This window comes from Opisthocomus hoazin, chromosome 12, assembly GCF_030867145.1.
Source record: "Opisthocomus hoazin isolate bOpiHoa1 chromosome 12, bOpiHoa1.hap1, whole genome shotgun sequence".
Lineage (NCBI taxonomy): Eukaryota > Metazoa > Chordata > Aves > Opisthocomiformes > Opisthocomidae > Opisthocomus > Opisthocomus hoazin.
In genome coordinates, this window is record NC_134425.1 from 6,192,042 (window position 1) to 6,206,622 (window position 14,581).

At 40.7% G+C, this 14,581-nt stretch overlaps 1 protein-coding gene across 10 annotated transcripts in view; it reads left to right on the top strand.

Annotated features, from left to right (window-relative positions):
- Positions 1-14,581, top strand: part of ANKRD27 (ankyrin repeat domain 27) — a 69,219-nt gene that overhangs the window by 27,391 nt on the left and 27,247 nt on the right. For all 10 annotated transcript variants that reach the window (XM_075433963.1, XM_075433967.1, XM_075433969.1 and 7 more), the window contains exons 2-12: positions 5,309-5,439; positions 6,571-6,681; positions 7,723-7,879; positions 9,398-9,552; positions 9,868-9,927; positions 10,023-10,076; positions 10,169-10,234; positions 10,313-10,389; positions 11,119-11,240; positions 12,200-12,278; positions 12,502-12,634. In XM_075433963.1, coding sequence (XP_075290078.1) covers positions 5,309-5,439; positions 6,571-6,681; positions 7,723-7,879; positions 9,398-9,552; positions 9,868-9,927; positions 10,023-10,076; positions 10,169-10,234; positions 10,313-10,389; positions 11,119-11,240; positions 12,200-12,278; positions 12,502-12,634 — 1,145 coding nt within the window. The remainder of the gene's footprint in view (positions 1-5,308; positions 5,440-6,570; positions 6,682-7,722; positions 7,880-9,397; positions 9,553-9,867; positions 9,928-10,022; positions 10,077-10,168; positions 10,235-10,312; positions 10,390-11,118; positions 11,241-12,199; positions 12,279-12,501; positions 12,635-14,581) is intronic.

Below are 14,581 nucleotides of genomic sequence, written 5' to 3' on the forward strand. Positions count from 1 at the left end.
CTTGACCTGCTGGCCCCACTCTTCTTAATGCACCCCAGGATACCATTGGCTGCCTTTGCAACGAGGGCACACTGCTGGCTCATGGTTAACCTGGTTAAGAGGACACCCAGGTCCCTCTCCACAGAGCTGCTCTCCAGCAGGTCCACCCCAAGCCTGTACTGGTGCATGGGGTTGTTCCTCCCCAGGTGCAGGACCCTGCACTTGCCCTAGTTGAACCTCATCAGGTTCCTCTCTGCCCAACTTTCCAGCCTATCCAGCTCTTGCTGAATGGCAGCACAGCCTTGTGGTGTATCCACCACTTCTCCCAGTTTTGTGTCATCAGCAAGCTTGCTGAGGGTACACTCTAACTCTTCATCCAGATCATTGATGAAGTTGAAAGAGACTGGGGGACACCACTATTAAGTTACAGGCCTCCAACTAGACTCAGCGCTGCTGATGACAACCCTCTGAGCTCTGCCATTCAGCCAGTTTTCAATACACCTCACTGACCACTCATTCAGCCCGCACTTCCTGAGCTTGCTTATGAGGATGTTATGGGAGACAGTGTCAAAAGCCTTGCTGAAGTCGAAGTAGACAACATCCACTGCTCTCCCCTTGTCTACCCAGCCAGTCATACCATTGTAGAAAGCTATCAGATTGGTTAAGCATGATTACCCCTTGGTGAATCCATGTTGACTACTCCTGATAACCTTCTTTTCCTCCACTTGCTTGATGATGACCTCCAGAATGAGTTGCTCCATCATCTTTCCTGGGATGGAGGTAAGGCTGACCGGCGTGTAGTTCCCTGGGTCCTCCATATTGACCTTTTTGAATATTGGAGTGACGTTTGCTTTTCTCCGGTCCTCGGGCACCTCTCCTGTCCTCCAGGACCTATCAAAGATGGAGAGTGGCTCAGCAATGACGTCTGCCATCTCCCTCAGTACTCATGGGTGCATTCCATTGGGGCCCATGGATTTGTGGGTGTCCAGTTTGCTTAAGCGATATCTCACACAGTCCTCCTCGACCAAGGGAAGGTCACCCTTTCTGCAGGCTTCGTCTCTTACCTCCAGGGCCTGGGATTCCTGAGGGCCGGCCTTAGCACTGAAGACTGAAGCAAAGAAGGCATTCAGTAACTCTGCCTTCTCTGCATCCTCCGTCACTAGGGCACCCACCTCGTTCAGCAGCGGCCCCACGTTGTCCCTAGCCTTCCGTTTGCTGCTGATGTACTTGAAGCTTTTCTTGTTGTCCTTGACATGCCTTGCCAGATTCAATTCCAGGTGGACCTTAGCCTTCTTCATTGCATCCCTGCATGCTTTAACAACATTCCTGTATTCCTCTCAAGTGGCCTGTCCCTCTTTCCACATTCCATAGACCTTTCTGTTCCATCTGAGCTCTGCTAGAAGCTCCTCACTCATCCATCCAGGTCTGCCACCTCCTTTGCTAGATTTCTTGCACTGATCCTGAGCATGGAGGAAGTGATGTTTAAACAGCGACCAGCTCTCTTGGACCCCCCCTGCCTTCTAGAGCCCTGACCCATGGGATCCCTCCAAGTAGCTCCTTGAAGAGGCCAGAGTTAGCTCTCCTGAACTCCAAGGTTTTGATCCTACTTATCACCCTGCTTCTTCCATGCAGGATCCTGAAATTCACCATTTCATGGTCACTGCAGTCGAGGCTACCTCCAGCCTTCGTGTCCTCAACCAGTTCCTCTTTGTTTGTTACTATAATGTCCAGCAGAGCGCTCTCCTTGTTGGTTCCTCCACTACTTGCATCAGAAAGTTATCGTAGATGCTCTGCAGGAACCTCCAGGACTGCATGTGCCTGCCTCTATGATCTTACCCAGCTGATGTCAAGGCGGTTGAAGTCCCCCATGAGAACCAGGGCCTGTGACTGTGAGGCTACTTTCAGCTGCTTGTAGAAGGCCTCATCAACTTCCTCCTCCTGGTCAGGTGGCCTGTAGTACACACTCACAATAACATCACTCATATGAGGCTGTCCCTTAATTCTAACCCATAAGCTCTCAACTTGTTCTTCATCCGCCCCCAGACAGAGCTCAGTACATTCCAGTTGCTCCCTCACATACAGAGCAACTCCACCACCTTGTTGGCCTGTCTTTCCTACAGAGTCTGTAGCCATCCATGACAGCATGCCAGTCATGCAAGCTGTCCCACCATGTCTCTGACTGCAATGAGGTTGTGGCCCTGCGACTGCACACAGATCTCTACTTCCTCCTCCTTGTTGCCCATGCTGCGTGCACTGGTGTACATACATTTCAGGAATGAACTCAAGCGTGCTGGTTTGTGGAATATGTTCTTCTCTCCCCCTTCCTATTATAGGAAGAAATCTTTGGGCTCAAAGATTTGTTAAGCTGAAAAAGTGACAATATAGCTATAGCAATTGGAAATGCTTGTGAGACCGCAGAGACAAAACAGCAGTGCATGCTTGGTTGCCTTCTTGTGTCGGTGTGCTCATTTCCCTAGATACAGCATGTGGTATGCTAATACCTTCTCCATCACTATTGTGGAGAGGGTCATAACAGTCTCATCTACCACTTGACCAGATACTGAACATGATTTCACCAAAAAAAGGACAGATAAAGATGCCTCAGTGGGCCAACTACACTAATAAAGGCTTGATTTGGAAAGTGCCTGGAGAGACTATGTAATATATCCTTCTAGGTTTCGCTATGTCCATTATCACCTCTGACAGAGGTTTGTCTAACAGGTTCTTAAAGATTTACGATGTTGAGAGATTTGATAGCTTTGACAAGCAATCTAAAACATGTTTATCTTATGTTTTGAAAGGTGTTCCTGGTCTGTAATAATGATGCAGTTTTCTTCAGCTGAGGCCTGTTTCTTCCACAAAGGTGTAAAAAAAATGCCCTTCACTGAGAGCTTGATCCATCTGAGGAAAAAACTGATGCCTGTTTCATGCAATTTCTTTAGCATGAACAGCATCATTGCATTTCATGTTTTGGATCCTGCTTCCAGGGCTTTTTTGCCTTTCGCACTTCAGATGCTCCTCCATTTCCTCTGAAGTGCAGAACCCAAAAAAGGATGTAGGACTCCAAAAGAAGTCTTGCCATGGCAGAACATTCCGCAGGCTGGACATGTATGTACACAGAACCCTGTTTGGTGCTTGACTTAATATATATAATAAACTGTTACTGATTCATGTTTGGGCTGTGAGCTGCAGTCATTTAAGATCTCACTTGGAGTTGTGGCCTAGCCAGCTGTTCAGCAGGCAGGGTTGTTTTTGTTTTTTTTTTTGTAGCTAACTAGTCCTGCTTATTAAGGTCTGTCTTAGCCCTGGTGTTCTACAGATCAGTGATGAGATCTGTGTTCCTGCAGCAGAATTGCCACTGGGCTTGCATTTCTTCTTCCCTCATTATTGGCTGAGGAAGCCCACAGCTTGAACTTGGATTGCGGCTGCCTGTCAGGAAATGTTTATAGCGATCATCAGCTGTGGAATCACTGGTGATCATCGAGTTTACCCAGGTGCTATGGTAGGACACACCTTGTGCAAAGCTGTACTTTTTGTAGGTTTGAAGTCTCATCATCACTGAGCTTGGCTAGTCTTTTGAAGCTGTCACTGAGCAAACATATTTTACCCTTTGTGTTGGCAGACTTCAGATCTGTGTTCCAAAGAACACTGTTTTGGGACTGCTGAATTAGTGTTCTTTCATAGAAGCTTTTAGTTTTATTGTATGTTTTGAAAATGGATGAATCATTCTATCTGGAACTTTACAGGAAAGCTCTGCTTGGTTTATCTGCCACTGCCAGACTTTATTGGTTCAAGTTGCGGTTGTCCAAACTGTAAGTAACTGGTGATAACTGTATAGTGGAATTGGCCTGTAGCTTTAGCTGATAGCGTTTGTGTTTAGCTCTCTAAGGGAGGACTCCTTGTGCCTAATTATAAGGAGGAACCAGACTGCAGATCAGTTAACAGACTATAGATCAGTTAACAGCATAGCTGAAACTGAAACGCTATCTAAAAATCTGTGGGAGTTGGGTGTATGTTTTTCCACTCTACTAAACCCCCATACTATGGTTTCATGTCTCTTCCACGATCTACAGAGAAGGGCATTTTTTAGTACCAGTACAGCATTAGATACTACAGGTGCTACAGAAGAAGTGTAAGAAGCTCACACTGAATAAATGATGTGCTGGGTATAATTCTGCATTCAAGAAAACGGGGATACTGATTGTGTAAGGGTGGTTTGCTCACATTGAAGTTCTACTGCTATTCTCACCTTTTCTTAGAACATAACAGCTGAAATTGCATGAGGAAATTGTGCAATTTGTATTGATTTGTAAGGGAACCTGGATGAGGGGAAAAGTCATAGGAACAGACTATTTAATTAAGCACTTGTAAGCCTGTTAATCTCAGTTCTTCTGAATAAAATAATTCTGAAGCTGCTCCAGAAGGGACCTATTGGAGTTTTTCCTGCCCTTATGTCTAGGAGGTGTCATAGTCTTTTCTAGATAATTAGAAATAAGGAAGCAAGCAGTTGAGGGTCTAGTGCCTCTAGAGATCAGCTTTTCCCTGTGACACACTTAGTGGTAGCTTTTCCAGTACCTACAGGTTGGGTTTTCTCTCCAGTCACTCTTTTGCTCACTGTTTTGCCAAATGTTATGCATCAGCCTGACCTCAGTTCGTTAAGACTTTTTCCATGGGAGTAGAGATGACCACAAATGATGCATTTCACAGTGACTTTTTAATCATCACATGGATAGTCATATCTGTTCAGTGTACCTCTTTCCTATAACTTACGCTGGAAAGTTGAGGATTGCCTTACATGAGTGTCCCTGTTACACTATCTGGATGTCTCCTTGGTGTGTGTCAGTCAGTAATCCTGACACAGGTGAGTCTTAAGACTTAAGTGAGCATACTGCAAAAGCATCAATATCCCGTGATGCAGTAGAATCTGCTGTAAAGAAGCTGTTAATTCGTGTCTCTTCGCTTGTTGGTAGACCTGAGGCAGTGCAAGTTAGCTTGTGTATCAAAGCAGTAATAATGTAGATCTTAACTTCTCTCCTAAGTTTTGTCTGAATATATTTTGTGTTGTTAGACTCTAGCACCTGCGAGACCTAAGGAGATGCTATGAGGACAACAATGTAATTGTAAATGTATAGTAACGGAAAATAGTATTTCTGAGTAACTATAGTTACCCTCCTATTAGTTAAGCATGCCATTGGCTGCTTAAATCAAGACCTGAAACTGCTTTTTCCTTTAGACAAGAGGAATCAAACTGCCCCCTAGGTATTCCCAAATGTTATATTTCAGCAGATACCATGTATGATACATTAACCACTTTCCATATGTATATTAGAAAATCTCCTTGGAATATCTGAAGTCCATATGGCTATGTATGATGAAGATATCTTGAAAAATCCCTTTTATTTGGCCATTCAGAAGCGGCGTCCTGATCTATGCAGCAAAGTGGCAGAACTTCATGGTATTGTGAGTATAAGTACATTTAAAAGCTGCTTATTAAATAGTAGCTGTATGAATTTAAAGTGTATGCCAGCCGTGGTGCATGTAAAGATTAGTGCAAGCCTACAAAACTTGGAAGTGAAGCAGAGCAACTTTTCTTTTAAGTTACTTGTTGTTTACCAATACAGGTCTCTTGATACATTGCATGGTAATAAAAGGTCAAAGCTGGTGGTGTTCCTAAAATTTACAGGAAGCTTATTTTCTTTGCTATGAACTAAAGTTACATATTTTCTCACTTGCTTGTAACTTAAAATGGGATTGATTGTTTGAAATCCCTGGTGGACAGACAATCACTCATTTCTGAGAGCATTTTACATAGCAAAATAAAGCCCTTAAACTGAGTGGGAATAAAAACTCCAGTCCTTAAGACTTCTAATCTGGGTATTCTACAATTAATCTTCATCCAAAATTAAGTGTGTGGCAACTCCATTAAACTTGGAGGTTATTGTTATCCAATTATAAAATTAAGCATTAAACTGGACAGGGTTTTTTCAGTTGTGCATTAATTAAGATGATGTGATCAACTGAAATGCTGAAATCTGTTCACCAGTTGTTTGTATTCTAACATTCTCTTCCTTGACAATGAGATGTATTTTTTTACAGCATGTATACAGTGTTTGTATTCATAATGTGTTGCTTTCTAATTAAGAATTTGTCTCAAACTGCCAGTCTGTTGACGTGCAGTAGACACAAGATGTTTCTTATCTTAGTTTTTTCTTTTTTCTGATGGATTTTCATTTTAGTTTGAAAACATACTTAGTTGTTATTAGCTGCCTAATTTGAAGTTCTTCGGGTGACTGCTGCTAAGTAACATAAGATTTCATCTCCTTCTCTTAGTATTGTTTGCTTCAGTTACACCCGTGATCCTTTTTCAAATAAGTCACTAAATGAAACTTCTAGGTTAATCACTGGACTGTGTGTCTATCAATGGCCTTTCTTTATTATTTATTTGAACAAAAGTACCTATAGTTGCTATACATTTGCTAGTAATTATTTATAAGCCAGATTCAATTGCTTGCCTCTGAAGGGCAAAGGCTGCTGGTGTTTAGCTGGTGATACATGGCATTTCTCTCTAAAGCATGATCTTAATTTTTTTAGGTGTTAGTTCCATGCAAAGGAAGCCTTTCAAGCAACAGTCTTTCTACCTGCCAGTTTGAATCTTACGTTCTGAAGTCACTAGAAGAAAATTTTCAGACCTTAAATGGAAAGGTATTTCTGTTTTGATATCTGAATGTAGCTTGGGGACACTCCAATAAATGATTCACTGCAGTTAATCACTGACAGTGTGAACTAATGGTTACAGGAGAGGTAGCTAGGAGTTAGAGCTAACTGACAAAAGTAGTATGTTGCCCATCAAAGCCAAAGCTCTTGGTGATATACCACTTTCTAGAAAAAGCTGTATTTTGGCATGTACACAAGAATACTTGTCCTGTTCAGATGGTAACACTGGCTCTAAATCCAGCTTGCTATTTTGGCAAAGCAATTTACCTGTGTTTTGTGGCCGTTAGGAATTTTGTTGTGTGGCAGAAGGGCCTGTATCACTTAGTTAAGAACTCTCTCTCTAGCTTGTAGGCAAATAGTAGCCTGCCTATATTGTATCCAGATGCAAGTTCACCAAGGCTTAAGACAAAATTATGATGGTATTGAGTTGAATCTGAGGCCTGGTGTATTAACTGAGTAAGTAGAGTAGAAATAGACTGATGTAGCATCAAGCCATGATAACCAATGCCAAAGCTGCATAGGGTTACATTTTTTTCACTTGTAATTTTGCAGTACAATCTGAGATCTTGTGCCTGTTCGCATGCTGTCATCTAGATCTTCCTACTCCAGATGTCCTCACTGGAGTTGCTTGAGAAGATAAAGCTGAGCATGAGAAATGTAGACGATGTGTGGTGTCTTTCTCAAGCTGGACTTAAACCCCAATTCTAAGTTGTTTCTCAATGTCTCCTACTAAAAGTCCTCTAAAATCTGCAAATAGTCACTTATACCTTGGAGATAGTCTGATGCCTTTTGTACTAGTAGACTTGTGAAGAAAGTAGGTATAAGCAAGGTTTAGCTAGCCATTGTAGACAGAAGCAGTCTTTGTTTCAGTGTCTACACAGCACAAGAATATGAAATCTCTTGAGTGTGGGGCTTTCTTGTCTTGCAAGATTCTCTTTGCCTGGAAGTGTAACTATGCAGTGCAGAAGCTAAAGAGTGACCTTCTCCTGGCGGAATTTTACACTTGATCGGATTTTCATTTTGTTCCAGGAGATCTTCATACAAGGAAACCTCATCATTTTAGGAGCTGGTTTTAATTATCATCTCTCAGTACCTGTTCTTTTTGAGGAAACATTTTACAATGAAAAAGAAGAAAGCTTTAGTATATTGTGCATAGCTCATCCACTGGAAAAAACAGAAAGCTCAAGTATGTATTGAAGTATTAACTTGGTGGTCTTGCTTGCGCAGTGAGCAAATTAGTATGCTTGATGTGATTAATACATTTCCTTCATTCTGAAAATAGTTGACTTGGTTGTAAGATCTTGGCATTTATTAGCCTGCTGGGGTAGATGTTGGTATGCTGCTGGAGAGAAATACTGTGTTGTTGCCAGACAAACTTAATTTTGTGGGGTTTGTGCCCCAGTCTCAGCACTAAAAATAAAAGTCTGTGGAATTCTTGATCTAGCATGATTTTTTAGCAATGCTCAGTTTAGTGCTGACTGATTAAAGGGATTTAATGTGACATGTGTCTTGAGGTGCAGGGTCTTGAGAATGCAGAAAAAACTGGATAAGTAAATTCTTTCATGATCACTTCATCAGTGGTTACAGGTTGTATAGCATAGTTATGTAGCAGCTCTTCTGGTGGTGGTCTGTCTCATTAACACATCCAACTTAATTTTTGTCGTAGTACTGAAAGTGCTCTTGATAAGGCTGGAATACAGTTTTCAAGGCTGCTGTTAAAGCTGTGAATGTAACAGGATTTCCTTGTGAATTTATATAACAATCTGTGTTTACAAATTAAAAGGAGCGGAAGCTTCTTAAAACATATGCTTTTTCTGAAATAAAAACATCTAGTCTTCCTAAATATGTCAGAATATCTATTTGAAACAAACTATGACAAAGTGAAGTAATACTAGGGTAGTATGAAAATGGTACTACGAGGAAAGTATGAAAGTTGTTCTGAAAAAATAACTGGCATACATATAGGCTTAAATTCTATAAATATTAATCCAAAATATTGTTCTTGTGGCATACCTCTTTTGGCCATTACTTAATGTAGTTGTATAGCAGTCTTTCAGAAGTGAGGTAATTAGTAATTTCGAAAGTAATTTGAAATGAATGAGATCTAAGCCCGTTATTACTTGGCTGCCTTTGATTGCAAATGAAAGACTTGCCGGTAAGAAAGTTTTTTTGGAAGAGCAATATGAATTTTAAGTGGGGGATCTAGTTGTCTTATTCAGAAGGAAAGTCAATTTGGTTTAATGTTTACATGAAGCAACTTTCCTCTCCCATTCGGAGAAAGTATGTCTAAATGAAGAGTAGGTTATGTAAAAATCCAAGATGGGATTTTTACAGCTCGCTTAGAGCACACTGACTTTCTGCATCGGCATTCAGTCAATACTGTCATGTGCTTTTCTTCTACTTTCAAGCTTGGCTTGCACTCAGATTGAGTTGTGTATGTGTTGATAAATTATCCCAGGGTAAAAAAGCATGTGAAATCAGTTTTAGCTATTCCAAATAAATACTTCACATAAAAGGGGAAGAGAGCCTACTCTAAATGTGATGCTTTAAATTATTTTGATTAAAAGCAATACCTTCAGTTAAAGGTATAGTAAGCTGAGTTAATGTTTCATTGCACACAAGTTGGCTGTGTGTGTAGGGACAGAAAGTACTTTACCTTGCATACATATTAAACCTATGTGTTAATTCCTGGCTTTCATTTTAGGTGACTCTACAGCTTCATCAAACTCCTATTCTCTTGCAAATGTTGAAGATGTTAGAGAATTCTTGGGAAGGCACTGTGAGAGATTTGATAAATACATAGGATCTTTCTATAGAACATTTAAAGAACACGAAAGGAAAAGCCTCCGCCACTACATAGTCAGTATCTTGCTGCTTGATGTTTAATATACTAAACATAATTAACTGCCATGGATATCTTTGTCTTGCTGAGCTTTTCTATGTCTGAGTGGTCTAGAATTGAGGAAGATGGGAAGGGAGACAGCAGCATTCTTAATTGTGAATTGCCACTTCTTAGCTATTGGGTAAAGACAATTTTTATAGCTAAAAATCTTACCATTGTGCAAATTTCTAAGGCAGGAAGACTTCCTTTTTTTGCTCATTTATGTTTTGGTGCTTCAAGTTGAATTAACCTGAATCTGATTTTTTTTTTTTTTTCTTTTCTTCCCTCCCCAGGATTCTGTCAATGCACTTTATACCAAATGTCTCCAGCATCTGTTGAGAGATTCACACTTGGTAAACACTTAGTCCACCAAATACATAGTACATAGTGTTACTTAAGCAATGAACCATCTAACTCTCTTGCTGTTTGTATGGCTGCTCTTTTCTAGAGGATGCTTGCAAAGCAAGAAGAGCAGATGAATCTGATTAAGCAAGCAGTCGAAGTAAGCATCTGAAATGAAGGAAAACAATTAGCAAGCTATTTTTAACTCTCCCTTTCATGCCTGAAGTACTGATTTTTTTTTTTTTTCTACAGATGTACATCCACCATGCTATTTATGACCTAGTCTTTAAGTATGTGGGGACTATTGAGGCAAGTGAGGTAAGTTTGCTTCATTGCTAAAGATAAAATGCATTAGATTGATGCAGTTAAAAAAACTGCTGTGTTTCTATTGATTAGGATGCTGCTTTTAACAAAATAACGAGGAGCCTTCAAGATCTGCAGCAAAAAGACATTGGAGTGAAGCCTGAGTTCAGGTGAGAGGTGATCGTGAACTCTTCGAGGAGTCACTGAGATCCTGTCGTATATAGGTGTCAGGCCAGCCAAAAAGTGTCTTTGTTCAGACAATAGTGAGTTTTTTGCATATTCCATTCCTAGGATTGGAAAAGTAAATCTTTGCAAGTGTCATTTTTAGGGCAGTCTTTGCATTGATTGTTTTCTCCTTTGCTTTTATATTCTTACGCTTCCCTCTCCATCTACAGGGTATAGAAAAGCAAGTGTACTTGGAGTACAGATGGAAATACTACAATACCATTCTTCATTTCAGCGCTGAATAAGTTAAAACTTGGGTTCATAGAATGGTTTGGGTTGGAAGATCATCTAGTTCCAACCCCCCTGCCATGGGCAGGGACCCCTTCCACTAGACCAGCTTGCTCAAAGACCTATCTAACCTGGCCTTGAACCCTCCCTGGGAGGGGGCATCCACAGCTTCTCTGGGAAACCTGTTCCAGTGCCTCATCACCCTCTTTCTAAATAATTTCTTTCTTATATCCAATCTAAATCTACCCTCTTTCAGCTTAAAGCCATTACCCCTTGTGCTATCACTACATATCCTTGTAGAAAGTACCTCTCCAGCTTTGTTGTAGGCCACCTTCAGGTACTGGAAGGCTGCTCTAAGGCCTCCCTGGAGCCTCCTCTTCTCAAGGCACTGGACATCCTACACAGAAACTCTGTATGTTAACCATTTCTTTCAAATTATTTTGTAGTTTTAATATACCACGTGCAAAGCGAGAACTGGGTCAGTTGAACAAATGTACTTCCCCTCAACAGAAGCTGCTTTGTCTACGAAAAGTGGTACAAATTATTATGCAATCTCCTAGCCAAAGAGGTCAGTAATTAGTGAACTAGTAACTTAATTTTACACTTTTTTTCTTAGCCAGTACACACAAAACACTTTGGTGTATGAACAGCTGTTTGAATAGCACTTGTGGATTAAACACAATTAGGCTGGGGTCTGCCTTGCAGGTCTCTAAACACAGCAAAATGGAGGCAGAATAGACATTTCAGCATTGTTCCTCATGGGGTGAGGTGGGGTAATTGGTTATCTTATATACATTTTAGCTAGAGCATGTGAGAAGCTTGCACGTGCTAGGACACTTTTTCATGCAGAAGAATTGAGGGTGATCCATTTTAAACACTGAGGAATTGCTGCTAGATCATTCTTGTCTATTTGTCCATGCTCCTTGATAATCTTGAAATAAATATTCTTGAGATGCATCTTTTGCAAAATGCAGTGTTGGTGGGCGACAAACAAAACTTCTATGTGCTGCATGCAAAGTGCTACTATGGATTACAGAAATGATTCTGTGATAGGAAAGCATCAATAAATACCCCTTAATCTGGTATTTATTTTACCTGGACTGACGAGAGAAGATACTTCTACTAAGCAAATGGAGTAGTACTGTGAACTTATGCTTTCCATGCTTCATCTCTTCCTTTCTGCACGAAGACTCCTGGTTACAGAAAAGTGTATCAAGTTAGAGGGTAGGTTTTACTCTCAGATTCGCAGAAACACAAATCTTGAGCTAGTGCTGTGGCTTTTCCTTTATGGGAAGGAGGGGGTGCTACTCAGATACTGCAATTTGTACAATACAAACTGCATTTGGTTTTTTGGCTCCTGACAGCCTATTTTAGAGGGAGATTGAGAACATTTGAGGGGCTGCCTTGGTTACTCAGTGCATTTTCTGCTAGTAGAGCTGGTCCTTAGGACGTGGAACTCCTTTGATAGATATTGCTCTTGAATTGGACCATGACATGACTAATGTCAGCTGTAAATTCTTTTTTTAGTTAACATGGAAACCATGTGTGCAGATGATCTTCTCTCTGTTTTGCTGTATTTACTTGTAAAAACAGACATCCCAAACTGGTACGTAATTTTTCATTTAATAGTCAAGAGAACTACAGTTCTGATCTATTCACAAATCTCAGAACAGCCATGGTATTGCTGGCCTAACAATCTTTCCAGAAGCTTTTTCTTAACCCATGTGTATTGTCTGCCTAGATTGCCTAAGATGAGTTGCAGTATTAAGATATATCATGCTAGTGTCGTCTTACTTTTTGTGGTTCATGGCTTTAACTTTTTATTTCAGGATGGCCAACTTGAGTTACATAAAGAACTTCAGGCTCTGCAGTTCAGTGAAGGATGAATTGGGATACTGTCTAACCTCGATTGAGGCTGCAATAGAATACATACGACAAGGCAACCTCTCTGACAGATCAACTGTAAGCTACTCTTAAAGTCTGTTAAATGTGTATTTGATAAGCATGTAGGACTGTGTACCACAGTGGGAGTAAATCCAGTGGGATGATACAAACAGCTAAAATAGAGTTCCTTTCTTGCACGTAAAGAAATTAATTGAGGTAACCATACTTAAAGCAAATGCTAAGATGACCTAAATGATTACAATGAAGTCCTAATCCCATAGCAGTACTTCTTGCTCATTGTGTACTCCTTGAGGAAGTTGTTAAATGTCAAGTCTGCCTCTTCCTATGATTAGCTGAAAAATGACAGCACTATTTCCAACAGCTGAGTCTTCAGTAAGCTTAATATCGCCTGTTTGTACTCTTTCTACCATGGTTGTAAAAGCAGTGCAGTACTTGAGAGTAGGCAGAGCTTAAACAGTGTTTTCTTTAATAATTTTGAAAAGCTTAGCTGTGCTAGCAGAATGGAGATTGCAGTGCAATTTGGAAATATTCAGTAAATCTTTGTACTCTACAAATTTGGTGTTTGCAGTATAGATAACTATGTTGCACCAAGCTGAGAGTTTAATAGGAGTGCAGGACCTATTACAAGGTGGTGTATGAAAGTCAAATTTGGCTCTCAGGATCTCTAACCTAGCAGAGGTAGGAAGTTTGTGGATATGTAAGTTATTTCCTACTGGGCAATGAGACCTTTTGTCAATCGTGTCTAATCCCTGCAGGCCAATCAAGGATAATATTGATGTGACTTTAGAAACTTCTGTGATTTAAGTACTTTGTAGCTTAATGAGTAAAGGAATCCAGTCTTATCTGCTCCTGTAAAACTTTCTACTGTTGCAAAATTAGGTTTTCCTGCTCTAATGTGGAAATCAAAAGGAATGAACTTGAAACCGGAGTGAATTCAACGTGTCTCAGTCTGCCCAGCTGCAAAGCACTGGAGTCTTAACTGCAGGGGCCAGAATAATGGCTCAGTGTGCAGGGCTTGGGATGGGACAGCCTGGGGCACAATCTTAAATAAGCACTTAAAGTAACATTTTAGCCTTTTGTTATTTTTGGTTTTGTTCTTTTCTGGGGTCTTTCCATGAATGTGTCATGCAAAGGTTTGTTTTGTATACTCCAAAAAAAAAAACACCCTTTCATTTTGTGTGAAGAGACTGGTATTTCTTGTCTGTAATGCTGTATTATGTTTAAAAAAGAAATAAAGAATGTTAGTTTAAAAGGAAAACAACCTGCCAAACAGTTTTGCTTCCTGTATTTACTTGGCTATTGTTAACAATCCATATACAAGTAGCAGTGCTGGTGGTCTGGATGGAGAACTGGAACCAAAGTAGAATTGTCTTCCACAACAATGCCAGCAAGCTGAAAAAAAGAATATACTGCTCTTAAATTTCTAGACTGAAGACTGCTTCCTATTAAATGCCTGGTCCTATCCCTCCTTTCATAGCTAAGGCTAGCAGGTTTTTATACTGGGGTTGCCCTCAAGTGATTCTAACTTAAGTGCCACTGGCATTAGGGTAGTACCATGTTTCTTTGGGAGGCATCTGTTTTGAAAGATGACGTACATAGCTGAAAAGTCTAAATGAAGGCAGTCGCATGCTTCTTACGTTAGTGTCTGCACCAACGTAAGAGCAAGCAGTGTTTCTGTTCATACCTCAGCTGAATCAGCTCCAGACCTAGAATGCTAGCGTCAAACTTTCTTGCTTCAGTAGGCATCCAGTGAGCGTGCAACAGGAACTTTTCTTCTACATTGCCTTTCATAGGAGTCAACATGGCTTGAAGGCAGCACCCTGAATGAGATGGGAAAACAGCAGAACCCTGAAGACAAGGAAGTGGGTGACCCTCAGCCCTGTAGCACAGCTGAAAAGGAAAGAGCTAGACCACTCTTTTCTCTAGGGTAAGGGAGATGAATTGTAGAGTAGTTTGGCTTGGAATGGGCCTTAAAGATCATCTGGTTCCAACCCCCCTGCAATG